The following is an 18,175-nucleotide window of genomic DNA, read 5'->3' on the forward strand; positions in this document are numbered from 1 at the left end:
GAAAGAGGGAGGGGAACAAAATATAGGGAGACAGAAATAAATGTGGGGGAAGAACGAGAGCATAGGGGGAGCACAGCCACAAAGTCTCAATCACAGAAGTGGAAGGGGAAATGGGATACCCAGAAATTGAAGGCCTTGGGGAGGGTTAACGGGGATAGAAAAGATCATTGGTTGTGGATGATGGGTGATGGTGAACAGTTGTCTTGAAGCCCAGGAGAGAAGTATGAGAAAGAAGAGACTGAGGAAGTTGGTTGTACAGGTGGGGGGGGGGGAATTGGAACAAATGAGTGAATGGAGGTGAGCAGTAAGTCTGGGTTTTGGTAGTTTCACCAGGAGGGGGTTACTGGTTGACCACGTACACCCTGCACAAACCTGAGGGAGGATGGGGGACGACAGCACAAAACCAGAAAGGAGGTGGGAGAAAAAAAGACTACTATCCTGTCTGTGATGTGAAAGTGATAGGCTCAGACTTGGCTTCATCATGGGAGATTCCAACGATTTTGAAGTCTTTGGTTTCCATGGCGTCGAGATGAGCAATGTGCAAGACAGGAGCACCAACCCAGAGGGGAGAGCAGCATTCTAAGCTGCGGGTGAAAGTTCAAGCATGCCAAGGAAGGACTTTGCAAAACGGTGGATCCCTTTCACTTTGTAGTCAGGTCACTTTGTAGGCCAACTTACAGATGTGGTTTGCCCAAGAAGGATAATGGGGCTCAAAAATTGAGTGACTGAACTTCTTCAAAAGGCTTGTCAAGGAAGTGGATGGGGTGGGTGGGGGGATTCGCCACATGGTCTTTTCAGAGATAGAGCGAGTGTGAGATTTGTCAGGATTACATTCCAAGAGTTTGACCATCCTGTGATTTTTATCAAGGTCTACAGAGAGGGAAGAGGCTGCTGCCTGCCTATCTAAAGGATGGGGGATGTTACGGCAGATTGCGGAGTAATCAGCAAATATATAAAGGATTTTCCACAGAGTCAGAGATTTTTGATGAAGATTACGAAGAGGATTGGGACCAAAACATTCCTTGTCTCAGCTGGAGTGCCCCAAGGACGAGGAGATGAAAAGATCCCATTGAGGGACACAAGTTGGCTATGAGAATACGTTTCGATCTCGAATCCGGATCTTCAGTTTTTAAAAGAACAGACACAAGTTGTAAAAAAAAAACAAGAAAAAGACATTTTAAAAAAGTGTAAAAGGATGTTGGGATGGTATGCTAAAAAAGTATGTAAACAAGGCAGGGATGGTCACAAGAAATTAAGTGAAATCTCATTCTTACATCTTTTTTCGAATAATGGTTGTTCCCTGTCCATCCCTCCATCCATTTGCAATGATAGTGTTGTGGAAATGATTCTGAGGATTTAACATTGCTTAGTAAGTGTAAAGTAATCCTGGTGTATTTGTCGAAAAACTACCATCCCTGTGAGCCTTTGTTTTACAATACATCGATAAAGCATCTACTATTAAGAATGCGAGCACGTCTTTAGAGTACTTGTAATAAGAACGTGAGTGCATGGATAAAGTACGTACATACTATTAAACACGTCGTCAGTAAAATAAGTTCATCTACAAAATAAATACGTATGTACGTCTATAAAATCTATACAAATAAAACTGAAGAGGTCTGTTTGGCCGCTGTATGAACCTATATCGATTCGTCAATACATCGTACACACACACCACACACTTGGGATGGTCTGCAATCTCTTTCTAGTTTCATTGCTCTTGCTCTTTCTGGTTTCAATTGTACAGCATTCATAGTTGTGATCACCAACCCATTGCATTTCATTTGCTACAGCATGGTTTACTCCGATAGGTTAGAGTACTATGTCCAAACACTTGGTACTTATAGCATTTTAGGGAGGGATGTGCAGAAGAGCCTGGTGTTGGCTCAGTGGTTAGGGTGGTGGCTTGTGATCCTCGGGTCCTGAGTTCAAGCCCTGTCGGCCGCTGAATTAATACACCAGGGGGTTAACTCAGCCTGTCATCCTTCCGAGGTCAGCGAAATGAGTACCAGTTCCAGTGTGTGTACTGGTAGAGGGGCACTGCATCAGTGACAGTCACGCTTCAATAAATGACAGCTACCCTGGAAGCTAAGCTGCCATACGACCACCACCATGTACAGAAAATGATTGCAATCTTAGAAACATTTTTGAGGTCAACGAGGGATTACTAAAGGTCAGAACTATAGAAGTAATCTCCACCTTGGCCCCATCCCAAACCGTATTGAGCCGCAGGTCTCAGTAACTCCCACATCAACCAAAATGACTTGATAATCAATTTCGACAGCGGTTGAGATCTTTGGCACATCAAGAGATCAAACCTTGAGACCGAGATATGAAATACTGGAATTCCACCTTTGAACTCTCGGAAGACTACGTGTCATGCTCATGTTCACCTTGTATCACGTTGAAGTATCTCATGCCCAATTTCTGAATACTTTGGTCAGGTTGAAGATGGTGTTTGGTTAAATAGGATACTTGCATCCCATTATAAACCCATGTTGTATGTTAATAGCTCTTCAGGAAGAACTGTATTGATTTTGCAGCTACTTCACCATCTGGTAACTTATTCCAATTGTTCACTATAGTATGAATAAATAAGTATTTCCTGAAATATAAACGTGCCTTTTTAAAGTTGTCTTTTTTTAAGACATTATTGTTGTGTTTGTAACAAATCAGATCTGACCCACATCACAGGCATACAAAGAACGGCATGCGGCAGAGTGCACACCTCGGCCAGGCTGAATAGTTTTACGGTTTTTTTAATCCCACCGATTGGAGGTTTGGATCCAGATCCGGTCTAAGTCTAAAGGGCTTGTTCTGGTTACTTAACCAATACATCCACCAAGCTGTCATAATCCATCCACAACTTTTTGAGATATTGTGCTATTTCAGTTTAGGCCGATCTCTCAATGGTGAAGAATCGCTGAACAAATTATCAGATCCGGATCTTCACCAAAATTGAATAGTTTTATTTTGTCTACATTGTCAAGGCTCATATGAGAGCTAAGACACAACACACAGCAAAGGGAGGGGGGGCATGAGACAAGGGGGCAGGAGAGGGAAGGACAAAACAGTGGGGAACAGAGACATTAGGAGATCTATGGAAGGGAGGGATGGGGCAGGGAACATGGGGTATACAAGAGTATTGTCCTCGTCATACACCCAACCTGTTCAAGTTTAGCCCGAATCCATCCACAACTTGAGATATCATGATATACATATATAGTCTTTGGCCCTATCTCTCAATGGTGAAGAATCACTTAAAAAAATTAAAAACTTCTCGGATCCCGATTTTCAACAAAATCAAAGATGTTGCCATGCACCGCACCTGTTCAAAGTTTCGTCTGAATGCATCCACAAATTTGAGATATCCTTTTCACAGGCAGACAGACAGACAGACAGACAGACAGGGGTGAAAACATAACCTCTGCCCACCTTCAGTGGCAGAGGTAACAAAATGGAAAGTGGAAGCCACCACCAAAAATAATTTCAAAGCCGATCTGATTCTAAACTGAACCATTCCTTTATTGTACGTTACTAGCAGAGTACCAGCCTTACGGGCGGTCTTGTTCCAAGCATGCAACACGTTCTTCTGACGTATACCTTTATTTGGGCGGTGTAGAGGCAAAATAAAAATAACCTGGGTTACGTGCATGAAACAAACACACACCTACTGCTTATACTGTAATTCAAAACACGTCACTGGAAAACACGGGGGCAGGAATACTGTACTGTAAACGGAGACTTGTAATAACTTCCCCCACCTGGAGGTGGTGCTACACAATACACATTTTCCTCGAGAATTTGGATCACCCTCCCAAAGATAAACACCTCCCCCCCATACACTAACTGAGGTCATGCCGATCCGATATAGCAAGTCTGGATGTAATCAACCCAGAACTGTAGGAGGAGTAGCGAGACAAACAAACACACAAACAATGGTCAGTGAATTATGGTAAGGATACCTCATAACAGAACTCATGAGAGCAAAGCAAGCAGGTAAATAGCATCGTTATGTTTTATTCAGAACTTCCACCGTGCCATCTTCGGTAACATCCTGGACATTTTCACTTCGAGGACGTTTGCGATAAACTACCTTTAATTGAAAAATAATCATAGGCTTGCTCCAGAAGTTAAATTGGTCTCCCACCACCAGTCATGATCTTAAGACATTAATTAACCCATTTATTGGTTCGAGGGAATGATCAGGTGATTTGCACAAAATAGATGACATTCATATTATATTGCATTGTCTTTGTGAACAATAAATGCATTGTCAACAAAATATTATAAAGTAATAAAAAGGTAAAGTACTGTATTGCAAAGGGAGATGCAGAAAGACCAAAGCCAACCTCATGCAGGGTGGGGAAATAAATAAATAAATTACGATGAATTTTACTGAAATTCCATCACCATCTGGTGTCAAGTAAGCAGTAAACATTAGACTTTGGCTGTAAATTTCCACAGCAAGGGAAGTGGTCAAGAAGTAGGCGGAGCATTTAGTCTTCAATCATGGCTCCTGATTGGCTGGTAAATGCTCCACCCACTCCAAGCCCAGCCGATTTGTACACACGTCCAACGTAATTTGCTGTAACTTGTTCTTTGGAAAAAAAAATTTTATTTTGCACATTGCAAATTGTCTAACTATTTTCAACAAGTTTTGAAGTTCATAACAGAATGAAATAGTTTTCATTCCCAATTCAACTCCTCATTACGTCGTTCAGTCACAATTATTTATACACGGTATTGCAAAGTAACATTCTATGATGCGAAGCAAACTTCGACGAGTGCACAAGATACGAGTTTGACAGGTTAGTGCTAATCTCAAAAGGTTACCATAGCACTTGCAAAGCGTGACATTGAGGCTGTTCTTATCTCAGGCTGCACTGCGCGTGTCAACGCAGCCCAACTTGTTACAGTCCAGCAATGCTAAAACGCATTCCTCAAGACTGTACAGGTGGTCATCGCTTTGATGAGGAGCCAGTTCACGCATGGCTTTCGCCAACTCAAGAAGGTACTCTGCATTGAGGCCGCTACTGCCTTCAGAAAAGGCAATCTGAGCTGCCATAGTTTCAAGCGGTGCCGGACCGAGGTAGTTGGGATTGGCCGAGCTTCCAATATAGACCACCACATCGATGGGTGGAGATTCAGCTGCATCGTCTGATGGTGTTGGATAAAAAATGATGCACTCCCGTCTATAGCCTTCCTTCTCTCGGACATCTAAATGAGCCCCCACGTCTTCCGCAGAGTCGTCTGGTATCTTGTACGCAACACCATACACGCATGCCTGGCATGGGGGTGTGAGAGTGATACAGACTGTGCAATTAGTAATCGGGTCAAAATATACCAATCAAATGAGATTTCGTTTTTCTCCAACTGGCTTTGAGCCATGATTATAATACAACATCTGTGAACATTCTTACTCAAAATTGGACAAGGACTGTACCTCTGGATTTTCAATCAGTGTTACAACTCGCCCGGGCTGCAACGAGAAGAAACGACACGTAGAACAACCAATGGGTTAACAAAAGATGCTAACAAGGTGTTAAAACTTGTTATTAAATAATATGTGGCACCAAGACACAAATCAAAAATCATTTTCATGTACAGCGTGTGCTTTATGAACTGTTCGATCGTACTTTTACTGGTGTATGGTTCCAAAGAAATATGGGCCTGATGTATGCTCATGTCATCAAATTTATACAAGCAGTGCAGAACTGAAATTGATCCAACTGATGTCAGACAACACAACACAACACCAGATTACAGAATGTTCTGAATGATGACGTGCTACTGTGGGTTGAGTTTTAAATGAGTAGATAGAGAGATAGAGAGATAGAGAGATAGAGAGATAGAGAGATAGAGAGATAGAGAGATAGAGAGATAGAGAGATAGAGCAGGAAGGAGAGCGAGAGCGAGAGCGAGAGAGAAGTGTGAAGGGAGGAGTTGGGGTGACAATAAGGGGAGGGAAGGGGTATGTAGGGAGCATAATGGGTATAAAAATTCTGCATCTGCTTCTGCAATAAATTGCCCAATATTATGTACGTGTGTGTGTCACATCTAAGAAAATAATAAATGAGAATAAACTCTGAGCATCACACTCCGAGTGCTCATCGTGGGTTGTAGTGACCTCAAATAAAATCTTAAACACATTCCTTACATGATGACATGCTCAAACTTTACATACTGAAACGTTTGGGCCTTACTATCAGACATGATCTTTTTTTGGCAAACCACATGCAAGTTGGCTTCCAAAGCCACTGGGCATCCTCAGTCATGCAAAGTCCCTCCTTGGCACACCTGAACTCTTACCCACCGACAATGCCTTCATCCGCAGCTTGATGGCATACTGCTTTCCACTCTGGGCTGGCTCCCCTGCCTCACATCTTGCTCAGCTTGACATCGGGGAAACCAAGGCCTTCAAGATCATTGTAATCTCTCACGACAAACGGACCAATCACTTTCATATCACAGACAGGTCCGTGGTCTCTGTCTTCTCCCACCTTCTTTCTGGTCTTGCACCCTCTACCCTTAACATCCCCCCCACCCATTCCCACAGGTTTCTGTAGGGTGTGCACATTCCACAATCAGCCCCTTCTGGTGAAACCCACATATTCCAGAATTACTGCTCACCTCAACTCACCAATTCCTCTTCTTATTTTTTCCACCTGTGGGACGCACTTCCATATTCTCTTCAAACTCATTCTTCCCTCCAGGGCTTCAACACAGCTGTTCACCACCATAAACCGGGTCATTCCCCAATCCACAACCATTCACCTTTTCTACCCCAATTATGTCCTGATCCATTCTGTGTTCTAGCTCCTCCACAAGCCTCGACATTGTACTGTATACAAAAAACCCCCAAAAACGACAATCAAACATTTGTTCATGCATCGACCTTTAAAAGGTCCACATAATCAGAATTTTTTTGATGATTGATTTTTTAAGGAATGAACAAAGAAGTGAATGTTTCTTTATTGTAATAATTTTTTTGACGTGTTAAATTTAAAAACAAGCAGTCATAGACTGGTACTTACGAAATCGTCAACTTGACCTCTGACCTTGTCTAATAATAGCTGTCTCGAGAGAAGGTAGCGACACAAACCAGAAGTTTCTACGATGATTCTGTACCAAACCATCAAAAATCGAATGTTTTGGATGTTTGACCTCACTGTGACCTTGACCTTTGACCGATTTTGACCAAAATCTAATCAGCACTAGCCATCACCCTCCTGAATCATGTGGTGTAATTTGACATTGGTAGCTCCTTCTGTTCGAGTTATCATGCCTACAAACAAACAGAAATGGAAGTCATCAATATACTTACGAAATCTAAAGATTTCGTAAGTAATAAACCCAACCTGGCAGGTACCGCTCCTATAAATTCCAGAAAACTGCCATAACTGTTGAGACATCTGTGTGACGTCATCGCTGGAACGATCGTCTCAACAAGCAAAGGGGAACGGCCGCACAACTCGCTTCAGACTCGTCAAAAAGTTAATTTGACGAATAATTTTCTGATCAAGAATCCGCAGATTACGACGATCGTCTAAACATGATGTCTAGAAGGTGCCATCATACCGTCCATGTATGAACCCGAGGTCATGAAATACCTGCAGTTCACAACAAATCAGGACAACGTTGAAGAAACACTCGAGAATAACAACTGGTAAAGTAATAAATCATTGAGCGATAACGTGGTAAATGTGGAGTTTAATGGTATTTTGATGCAACATTTTCTTGTAATTATTGTAGTAACCAGAACGGCACTCGGTGGAGCACATACCTTTGTCCATTTTCTTATTTTCCATTCTATTAGAATTATCTCTAATCTTCATGGGGATTGTGTCAGCTTTATAAAAGAAAAAGAAAAAAAGAAAAAGAAAAAAAAAACGCTTCAATTTACTCATCCAAAACTGGGAATACAAGGCCGGTGTACGAATCATCATCAAAATGGGTGCTGCAAATGACACAAAGCAGTTGGCTGGGCCATGCCTTCTGGTCAGTTTGACTTTGGCTGTTCAAATTTGCCAAACCTCATTGGATCTTTTTGGAAAACATGCATACTCACACCATCGTTGGTTGTACAGTGTTGCTCCAACCAGCAACTCTGCATTGAGATGGTATTTTCAGTACTTTTTCGGAGTTCAGAGCATATGTTCGCTGCACGTAAACACTAGTCCCATCGCAAAAGTATCCTCGAGATGACGTGGCGTGTCACGTGATATACGATGTAGTCATATCGCCGTTTTTGTGGAGGCGGGGACAAATCGAGTTTACAAGGACAGCAAAAAAAAACCATAATAAAAAAAAAAAAAAACATTAAAATATTAATTTCTTATGTAAGAAATAAAAACGATTGAGTGTTCAGTGAAGCGCCATATTCATTCATTCAACTAAACATGAATTTCTGATTATGTGGACCTTTAAATAATGGGACAAAAGCTGGAGCATCACTGCATGGAATATCATCATAAAATTGCAGTTCCACACGGGAGGCAATGCATTGTCGGGTATGCTGCCGTTCTGAGGGGACATGAAGTTGGCTGTGTGCAACGGAGGCATTAAAGATCACATGGCCTGGTACTCTGGCCAAATTACACCTCCCCTGCAAAGGTATCAACCAAATAGGTTGACCTTTCCTGATCCATACTTGCTGCAGCAGCCTGGGAGGCTCCATTAGCCAGCTTCTGACAGGAGATCTCAATGAAAAAGATGAACATTACAGAGCAAAGATCTTCGTTGAATAACTTGATCTTCAGGTTGTTCTACTTTTAACTTGGTTATATTAGATACAGTTGAACAGAGTGGGTCGTGCATTTATTCCTGGTTTTGAACTTCTGTAATTCTGTTGATAAGAAACGAAATTGAACAAAATATTTATTTTTAGATTTCGTTTTTTTATCAACAGAATTACAAAGGTTTAAAACCTGGAATAGATACATGGCCCACCTTGTACAATTGTCATTGGAAACACCAGTCTCAAGAACAAGTACAGGGTGTCAGTTGTTTAATTTGCAGCCTGTGGCTGCTGGTTACATCATTTTCTGGAAACGCAGCTGTGCCGCTGATGCAGTAAACGCAGCTGTGCCGCTGATGTGCTCCTGCTACCAGTAAGCTGGTACTCATTTTGCCGACCTTGGAAGAATGACAGGCTGAATCAACCAACCTGTTGTTATTTCAACAGAGAACAGGGGCTCAAACTTAAGACCTTAAGATCTTAAGCCAGCCACGTTAACCATCAAGCCAACACCAGGCTTCGAGTGTCTGTGAAGAAGTTGCAGAGACTTGAATGCTTGGGGCTGGCAGGATGGCCGAGACCTAGAGGTAGAAACATTTGTTTTTGAGCTGCCGAGCCCGAGTTGGAATCTCGACCCAGCTATAAAATGTCATCATGGTGTTGTCACCAATGCGTGCGCCGTCCCTCGGGTGGACGTTAAACCGGGCGTCTCATCTGCTGGCATGAGTTGGTAGACGCTAAAGATCCCACGGTGTCCTTCACGAAGAGCAAGTGAGTTGTCACCGGTACCTTGGCCAAATTACAAATTTCTGCCCTATCTACAGCAGGCACTGCATCAGTGGCACAGCTTCCCCCCAGCAAATGATGCTACTCTCAGCCAGAAAAAAGAAGTCGTCTTGACTGCTAATAAAAAATTTTTTTTGTTTCGTATCAATTACAACGTCTGTATCAATCACAGGATAATGTAAAAAATGGTGGTCGAAGTCAGCACACAATTGGCTCGGACCCTCTGACGGCTCACCGCACCTTGTTGGGAACACCACGATGGTCAGTGCTGCTTTGCCAGAACCTGCGGCTGTAGCCACGTACGTGTCCGGCCACTCGCTGCTCAAAGGGGAAGTCTGCTTTCCAAATAAGGGATCCGTAGCCAAATACCCACATGATGAAGGTTCCTGGTTTGAACAGCAAAGAACAACTATCATGAATGCAAACCTCAGAGGTGTAAGTAATCTGGTATCATTCCTTTCCTATCCTGACCAACATTTCAAAAGAGGTTAGGCAAACTATATACACTGCACTTTGTCGAAGTATTAGGCGGAGTTTCCACGTTCAAAGCGTATATCACGATACGACGTCTACTTTGAGTACATCTCATGAAGGACCCTCCAGCCGAGCTCCAATGTTCCTGATTGTGTCTGAACTGATTGCTCAGTCTTGATGTGATCCACATCACAGTTTGTACTGATTTTTGATTTGGGTCATGCAACTCATATACAAACTAGAAGGGCACTCAGTGGAGCGCAAACCTCCGCCACGTAATGCCTGATCCACGAGAACATATTGGGTCCAATACATTTTTTAAAAAACATTGTGCTATATATCGTTTTTAGCCCAATCTCTCAAAGGTGAAGAATAATTTTAAAAATTAAATAACTCTTGTAGCCAGATCCGGATTTGGATCTTCACCAAAATCGAATCAATTCATCATGGTCACACACCCAACCTGCCGAATCCGTCCACCAAGTTTTTCAGATATTGTGCCCATCCCGCTAACTAACAATGTGCAGATTTTTCAGATATTTCAGAGTTTTTCAGATATAGAGGTAATATATTAGTTTAGCCCGATCTCTCAATGGTGAAGAATCAGTTAAAAAATTCGTCATCAGATCCGGATCTGGATCTTCACTAAAATCAAATCAGTTAGTCTGTCACACACCCAACCTGTCCACCAAATTTCATGTCCACTTTTTGAGATATCCTGTACACAAACAAAGACAGACAGACAGACAGACAGACAGACAGACAGACAGACAGACAGACAGACAGACAGACAGACAGACAGGGGTGAAAACATAACCTCCTTCACCTTTGGTGGCAGAGGTAATCATATTCACTTCTGATTTATACAAATATGATGCACCATACTCTGTTACAGAGTGTCTATGCTGCTGAAGCAGTTTCTTGGCAGTGTTATCCTGGGTGGTTTGCCATTGCCTTCCCAGCAATAATTATGGCAAGAATTTGGAATTTGTTCATGGTGCCTGTGATAGCTCACCTACTATTCGTGAAGGATAGGGTGGGATCTTTAAAGTTCATCAATTAATGCCGGCAGACGGGACAGCCGATTGAACATCCATCTGAAGGACGGCACACACATCCAGTGCCAATAGGAAATCGACACCCCCTTTCAAAATTTTCACCTTTTGTTATCTTATAGCCTGGAATTAAATTACATTAAATCAGACTTTTTCACCTTTATTTATGCATCGTAACCCACAACTTCCAAGTGAAAAACAAATTCCACAAATTTCAGAAAATTAATTAAAAACACAGCGCATCACCCAAAAGACACCATCCCTAATGTGAAGCATGGTGGTGGCAGCATCATGTTATGGGGATGCTTCTCATCAGCAAGGACTGGGGCACTTGGCAGGATAGAAGGGAAATGGATGGAGCAAAATGAAGAAAAATCCAAGAGGAAAACCTGCTGCCCTCTGCAAGAAAGCTGAAATTAGGGCGGAAATTCACCTTTCAGCATCGTGACTGAGCTTACAGTTTTGTACAGCAGAATGGGCAAAAATTGCCCAATCAAGGCATGCAATGTTGGTGGAGACCTATCCCAACAATCAGCTGTAATTGCTGTCAAAGGTGCTCAACTGATTTAATGCAATTCAATTCCAGGCTGGAAGGCACCAAGAGGTGAAAAATTTGATAGGGGGTTTAGATTTTCTATCAGCAGTGTATATGAATCACCGTGCCTGTGAAATGCCATGATGACAGTTTATAACTGGGTTGGGATTCTATTCAGTCGGTTCTGTGAATGTGTAATTACCTTTCTATTCTGTCGATTTACTTGACCAAGAAACTTTAGTCTTAACAGTTAGTGACTATTATGTTGACAAAGGAAAATCATAGCAAACAAAAAAAACGAATTCAAATTCAGGTGTCACAGGTGGTGTATAATCTCAGAGTAGCTGGTTTGCACAACGACCAGAAGTCAATAATAATATAACCACAAATTATTTCATCAACTCCGTACAACAAATAATTTACTTTTCGGTGATCTACTTCACCTTGAAACCTCAGCAGTCTTAACAGTTATTGACTATTATGTAGGCGTGGAGTTTGAGAGGGGTATGTACTTGGAGTTGGGAGGGGAGGGTGTGTCGTGGAGCTGGGAAGGTGGGAGTCAGGATGTGCACTTGGAGTTGGAAGGTGGGGAAGGATGTGGAATTGTGGTTTGGAGAGGTGGAGGAGGGATCAATATCATTAGTCACCATATCACCATTACACAGCTCTGACCTCAGACATAAAGCGTGTTCGTAACGTCTCTAACAGTAGAATTCATCACACTTTTGTGTGACAACATTATGAAAACCAAACCAATATATCAAATGAGAGGTCCTGGTTACCTCCACCACCAAAGGTGTATGGAGGTTATGTTTTCACCCCTGTCTATTTGTTACTTGCAAAAAAAATCGAAGATTTTTCAAGTATATCGGTTGGTCTTGTGCGTTATTTTGCCTGTCAATTTGTTTTTGAGGTCAACAAAGGACAAAAGGTCAACATGGGCCACATTTCTAAAATTGTCAATTTTCATTCGATCGACTTGAAATTTGAAGAGAATTTGCATATCAGGTCATTGAATTCAACCACCAATTATTTTTAAGGTCAAATTTGTTTTCGGGATTTTGCAAATATCGTGCTCCGCACGACGTCTGTCTTGTTTGTTTGTATGTCAATCGCCAAAAGGTCACAATTTTAAAACTATCTTCACGAAACTCCACCACATGGTGGAGTTCATCAAAAGCAAGAAGACTTAACTACTGTTTTTGAGGTCAAAAGGTCAATATAGGTCAAAGGTCAACAACTTTTTCAAATTTCTGAAATCCACAATTTTCATCCAATCGACTAGAAATTTGAAGAGGATTTGCATATCAGGTCACTGAATTCAATTACCAATTATTTTTGAGGTCAACATCGACTAGAGGGTCAACACCTGAAGTGAAATTTCTAAAATCCTCAACTTTCATCCGATTGACATTTCAGGTTACTGAATTCAAGCAGCCAATTATTTAAGGTCAACATACACCAAAAGGTCAACATCTTGGATGAAATTTCTAAAATTGTCAATTTTCTTCCGATAGACTTGAAATTTGAACAGGATTTGCATATTTGGTCATTGAATTCAACCACCTATTATTTTTAAGGTAAAATTTATTTTATGCATTTCGCAAGTATCGTGCTCTGCACAAAATCTTTCTTATCCTGTTCACAGACAAACAAACAAACAAACAAACATCTCAAAAAGTTGTGCACAAATTGGGACGGAATTTGGAAGAGAACTTGCATTTGTGACATGGTCAAAATGATTAGATTTTGATGAAGATCCAGACCTAAAATCAAGAATTTTGAAAACGATTCTTTCACCATTGAGATCAGGCAAAAAATGAGATATAGCACGATATCTGAAAGAGTTGTGGATCGATTCAGCCAAAACTCGGTGGAGAGCTTGCGTATGTGACAGATGAAATGATTAGATTTTGCTGAAGATCCGAATCCGGATACTACAATTTTTTAAGTGATTCTTCACCATCGAGAGATCGGGTTAAAACAATATAGTGTTACGAATTTGGAAGCTTACTGCACTCAGCATTCAGGTCCCCATAGCTCAGTTATTTTGATAAGTAAATGTGGATAGATAGCTCCCTTTCCTCTACGTCTAATGGGAATTAAGTGTACATGCGCTGAAAAGTTATCTTACAGATAGGATTTTTACACTTATAACAACACCAGCGGCACTGTCGCCTCGCTCACCGACGCCATAGCGCACGTGTTTCTGGCTGCGGACGTAGGTGGGACCCCTCGCTCCAGAGCAGACTCCACCCACGAGGGCAAGGGCATGCCCTTCGTCCAATCAGGAGGCTCATCGCCTCAAATCGGGACTCCACCCAGAAGGGTGGGAGTCGCCCCGCCTTCTGTGGGCTTGTCCAATGAGGGACGGCCAGCGAATCGCACGACGCAACCGTCCAATCAGGAGGCGAGTGGCCAGGGAAGAAATTCCTCCCACCTCGGGAGGGGAAGAGGGATCGGGGCGTTCTGTCTGGCTGTCTGGGTCGGCCTCCCCTGGCGTCATCGGATCCGTGGAAGCTTTTCCGGCCTTGAGCGCCTGTAGCCTCCTGCCTCGTCCTCCTTCGTGCTGGCTGGCGTCCGTCGTTCTGTCCCTCGTCCCTGGTGCTTGGTGCTGCGTTGAGGCGATGGGTTCAAGTTCTGCCACCGGACAAGCTCGACCAGACCGCACGAGGCGTGCAGGTGCAAGTATCGGCTCTTGCCTTCAGCTCGCCTTCCCTCCTGAGCTGAAGGGCCGAATAAAGGACGTGGCCATCATTTCTTTTGGGTGTGTGCGTGTGTCTGTGGGCCCAATCTATAAGTAGCAATTGTTTAAGTGCCTTGTACATTCTTTGCATTTCTTCTCGATAGTCGGTTTAACTCTGCTCTTCTGTGTTCCCCTCCCTGCCTATTGAAATTAAAAACCATTTTGTTGAATGTTTCAGCTTGTTTTTGTGTTTCTTTCATTGGATTAGTACGGTGCGTGTTGAGAAATTGGGAAGTGGCAAATTGTGCATTCGGTCCGGCGCAGCTCTGGTAACTCTGCTCGGTTATGCCGGATCTGAGCCGTTACAACGACTCGGATCGGACAGAGTCGGCCGAGAGTGTGGTTTCCGCGGTAGTTGGACGGTGTGAGTACTTAGGTAAATTGGAGTTAGACAAGTGGACCCTACCTCATGCCGTCGAAGTATTGGCGACCATGGTCCTGGAAGGGACCCGTGCTTCTCGGAGATCTAGATTCCGGGTGTTCGGTGGAGCCGACTCTACTGTTCCACCTAGCGGTCGTGCTCGCCGCCAAAAAACTCGGCTCCACAACAAATTGGTGTCAGGTGCGGGTTTCGAACCCCTCTGCCTCCACGAAATTCACAGGATTCGGATCAGGGGTGTAGGGAGCAAACCTCCCAGTGTCCCACAAATTGCAAGCGAGTGAAATTTTATTCTCAACACGCAACATGGCGAACCAAGATGGGCTGAAGCAGGTGGGTTTAGAGGTAAGCGTAGGTCAAGAGGAACCCATGGTCCAGGACAACACCATTCAGGGGGATCTTTCCCAGCAACTGACAGCGCAGCATCTTATGGAATTGATGGCAATGCTGAACGATATAAGGGGTGATATGCGAGCGATGAACGACAAAATGGATGCAGACATGGAGAGAGGATAGGCGGCGATGGATTGGCAAATGGTGGCACCACGTGGTGGAGCGACCGAACTGACGAGGGGGAGTGTGGAATGTGTCCGGCCCGCGATGGAGACGGATGAGGTCGGGATGACGAGCGACGCCACCATAATTGGGGAGACCGAAACGTGAAGGGTGAGACACGAGGGGACGATGGAAGAATTCCAAGAGGTGACGGAGATGCAGATAATAAAAGAGACAAAGGAAGAAACTAATGAACGCGAGGGGACTACGGAAAAATTCACGGAGACACAAAGGAAGACGCAGGAGACAAAGGAGGGAACACCAGAGACGTGGGAGGTAGAACAGGAAAGGTGAACGAAATACGGGGAAACAAAGATAAAGAACACACACGTAGGATTAGAAAGAGACAATGGGGTTGAGCATGGGGAATGTCACGTGACCCGGTGCGAGCATCAGGATAGCCTCCTTCAGGAACAGAGGGAGATGGTAAGCTCTCTTGAAGCGGACTGCGACCAGGTGGGTCCGGTCGGGCCGAACGAGGTTGAGCGGGTGAGTGAGGTGAACGGGTATACGCGGAGCTTGGGGGTTATGGAAACCCCGGTATTTCTTGTGGTAACGCGAATCCCCAATGTGATTATCCTGGAGTGTGTGGTGGAGTGTACGAGTGGTACGAGTGGTACGAGTGTGTCGAAATGTGTGCAGAATGCGAGTGTCATGGCGTGCGTGAGTGCGTGCATGAAAATGGACGACGGACCGACCCAGACGGGAGACGGGTATAGCGAGCCGAATGGGCCGCTAGCAAGTATTTCGGGAACCGCGCCGGTTTCACATTTAGCGAGCGGCCCTCGCACGCGCGTCTTCGTGGTGGGAATCCGGCACGGAAACGCTCCGCATGGGATTCAACAAGGCCTCATGGATGACTAAAATGGCAGCGAGTGTTGTTTGAATTTGGCAAACAGGGGTCCACATACGAGCGTGTGTGCGAAGCTCCACGTGCTGCGTGTTCTGTTCGCAGAATGCGCGGAGCGGGTTCCCGGGACGATGTGCTCATGTGGGCCTGCACGTGAAACCGCGCAGGTTCGGTGTGCGAGTGACGTCTTTGGCACGGACCTCGCGGCGCGAGTTGCGAGCGAGCTGCACACATTGGCTCACGTGGGGAATCCCTCGGAAGCGAGCGCTCGGTGCGATTAGCAGGGTGACATCATGGCTGCACTTATTGCCCAATGGAAGGGACAAACGGGCAAGCCGTCGACCGCCGCCTTTGGCGGTGCAAAAAAAAGAAAAAGAAAAAGAAAAAGAAAAAAACCCTCGCTCCAAGTACACAGCCCAGCAGAGATGTGGCTTTCAAGCATCCTGTTTGGGAAAAGGAAGCACTAGTTAGTGGGATGGGTTAAGCTTAGATAGACCGGCCTCATGGGGGCATGGGCCGTCCTCCATGGGGCCCATGGACTAGTTAGTGGTAATTTAGAATGGGAAAGGGATTTTGGGAGACACAGACAGACATGGAATGTGTAGTGGGGACGTAGCTTCGTGATAGTTAAAAGGAACGTGCATTAGGATAAGGGATGACGGGGAGCACGAGTTAGTCAGGGGAATTTAGTTAGCAGAATGGCAGTGTTGAATGATGTGAATTGAAAAAAAATAATAATAAGTGAAAAATGTACTTGATGACTGAGTATGGGACAGTGGACCCAAGTTTGAATGGAGCGAATGTGCAATGCATGGTGGAATGAATGAGTGGGGGGGGAGGAGTGAATCCCACCCAAGTGACCCCAGGATCAGTGTAAAGTTAGTTAGTGGGTTAGTCAAATTTACCAAAAGGAGGTCGTTCTGTTGGTGGTGGAAGAAGGCACGTAACCTTTTGAAGGGGTGCAGGAGTCCATGGACTGGCTGGGAGCGTGGCTGTTGAAAGGTGAGTATCGAGTAGAGGGCACCCGACAGTCGGCCAGAGTAGGCCAAGGGTCCAAGGGACCGGGATAGTGTAGTGGGCATGGGCAACCCTCAGAAAGAGACCCGTAGCGCAAAATGCCATGTGGGCATCAGAGGGGGGCAATGCCGGGAAGGGCAACTCCCCGCGTTCATAGGGAGCAGGTAGGCTCGGAGACAGCCTCAGGGCCCGGGGGTGCCGTAGCTGGAGTCCAGCAGGAGGGAAATCCCACCCAAGTGAGCCACGCTGCCCAGCTATGAAATTGTGCAAAAGCACAAGTGAAAATTTGTGGGCAAGGCCCAAATTTATAACGGGACACCAACACGGGCGATGGGAATCATGGTTTCTAGAACCGATAGTTTAAAGTGAAAGGCGTTTTGAAAAGCCCCGGGGTAGTTTAAAGGTCCCATGACACTCAAAAGCACTGAAATTGCATATATATACATATATGTCCTATAGGAGTTTTTCATCGTGATTTCAGATCTGACAATGTTTTTTCACAATACTCATTCTGTAAAATGTAAAATAAAAAAAATAAAAAACCTCTTCGGGAACGCCCCTAAAAATTCTGCCGAAATCCACTGAAAGAGGCGTAACCCATTCAGGTCCTCATTCTCTCTCTCTCTCCAATTTGCCAATGTTTCAGTTTCATGTTTGCCAATGTTTGTTTGTTTTGTTTGCCAATGTTTGCCAATGTTTCAGCATTCAGGTCCTCATAGCTCAGTTATTTCGATAAGTAAATGTGGATAGATAGTTCCCTTTCCTCCATGTCTAATGGAAATCTAGATTCCGGGTGTTTGGTGGAGCCGACTCCACTGCTCCACAACAATATAGCACGATATCTCAAAAAGTTGTGCGCAGATTCAGATGAAACCTGGTGGACAAGTTGAGTGTGTGACCAGAAATGATTGATTCAAGTTTGGTGAAGTTTTTTTTTTACGTTTCAAGTGATTCTTCACCATCGAGAGATGGAGCCAAAAACCTCGGCGTAACGTGACGTTTCAAAAATGTATTTGACCCGATATGTTCTACCGGATC

The 18,175-nt window shown here is 44.2% G+C and overlaps 1 protein-coding gene across 5 annotated transcripts in view; it reads right to left on the reverse strand.

Moving 5' to 3' along the window:
• Positions 1-4,000: 4,000 nt before the first annotated feature.
• The window catches only part of CHAC2 (ChaC glutathione specific gamma-glutamylcyclotransferase 2), a 15,046-nt gene continuing 871 nt past the window's right edge, over positions 4,001-18,175 (reverse strand). For 3 of the 5 annotated variants that reach the window (XM_085851566.1, XM_085851565.1, XM_085851568.1), the window contains exons 2-4: positions 9,767-9,912; positions 5,447-5,482; positions 4,001-5,287 (exon numbers count right to left, since the gene is read on the reverse strand). In XM_085851566.1, the coding sequence (XP_085707692.1) occupies positions 4,877-5,287; positions 5,447-5,482; positions 9,767-9,901 (582 nt within the window). In that variant the 5' untranslated portion in view covers positions 9,902-9,912 and the 3' untranslated portion in view covers positions 4,001-4,876. Of the gene's footprint in view, positions 5,288-5,446; positions 5,483-9,766; positions 9,913-11,015; positions 11,098-18,175 lie in introns of all 5 variants that reach the window. The other 2 variants (XM_085851567.1, XM_085851569.1) reach the window with 2 other exon arrangements.

Source organism: Eptatretus burgeri, chromosome 13, assembly GCF_056783735.1.
Source record: "Eptatretus burgeri isolate ZD-2024b chromosome 13, Ebu_testis_v1, whole genome shotgun sequence".
Lineage (NCBI taxonomy): Eukaryota > Metazoa > Chordata > Myxini > Myxiniformes > Myxinidae > Eptatretus > Eptatretus burgeri.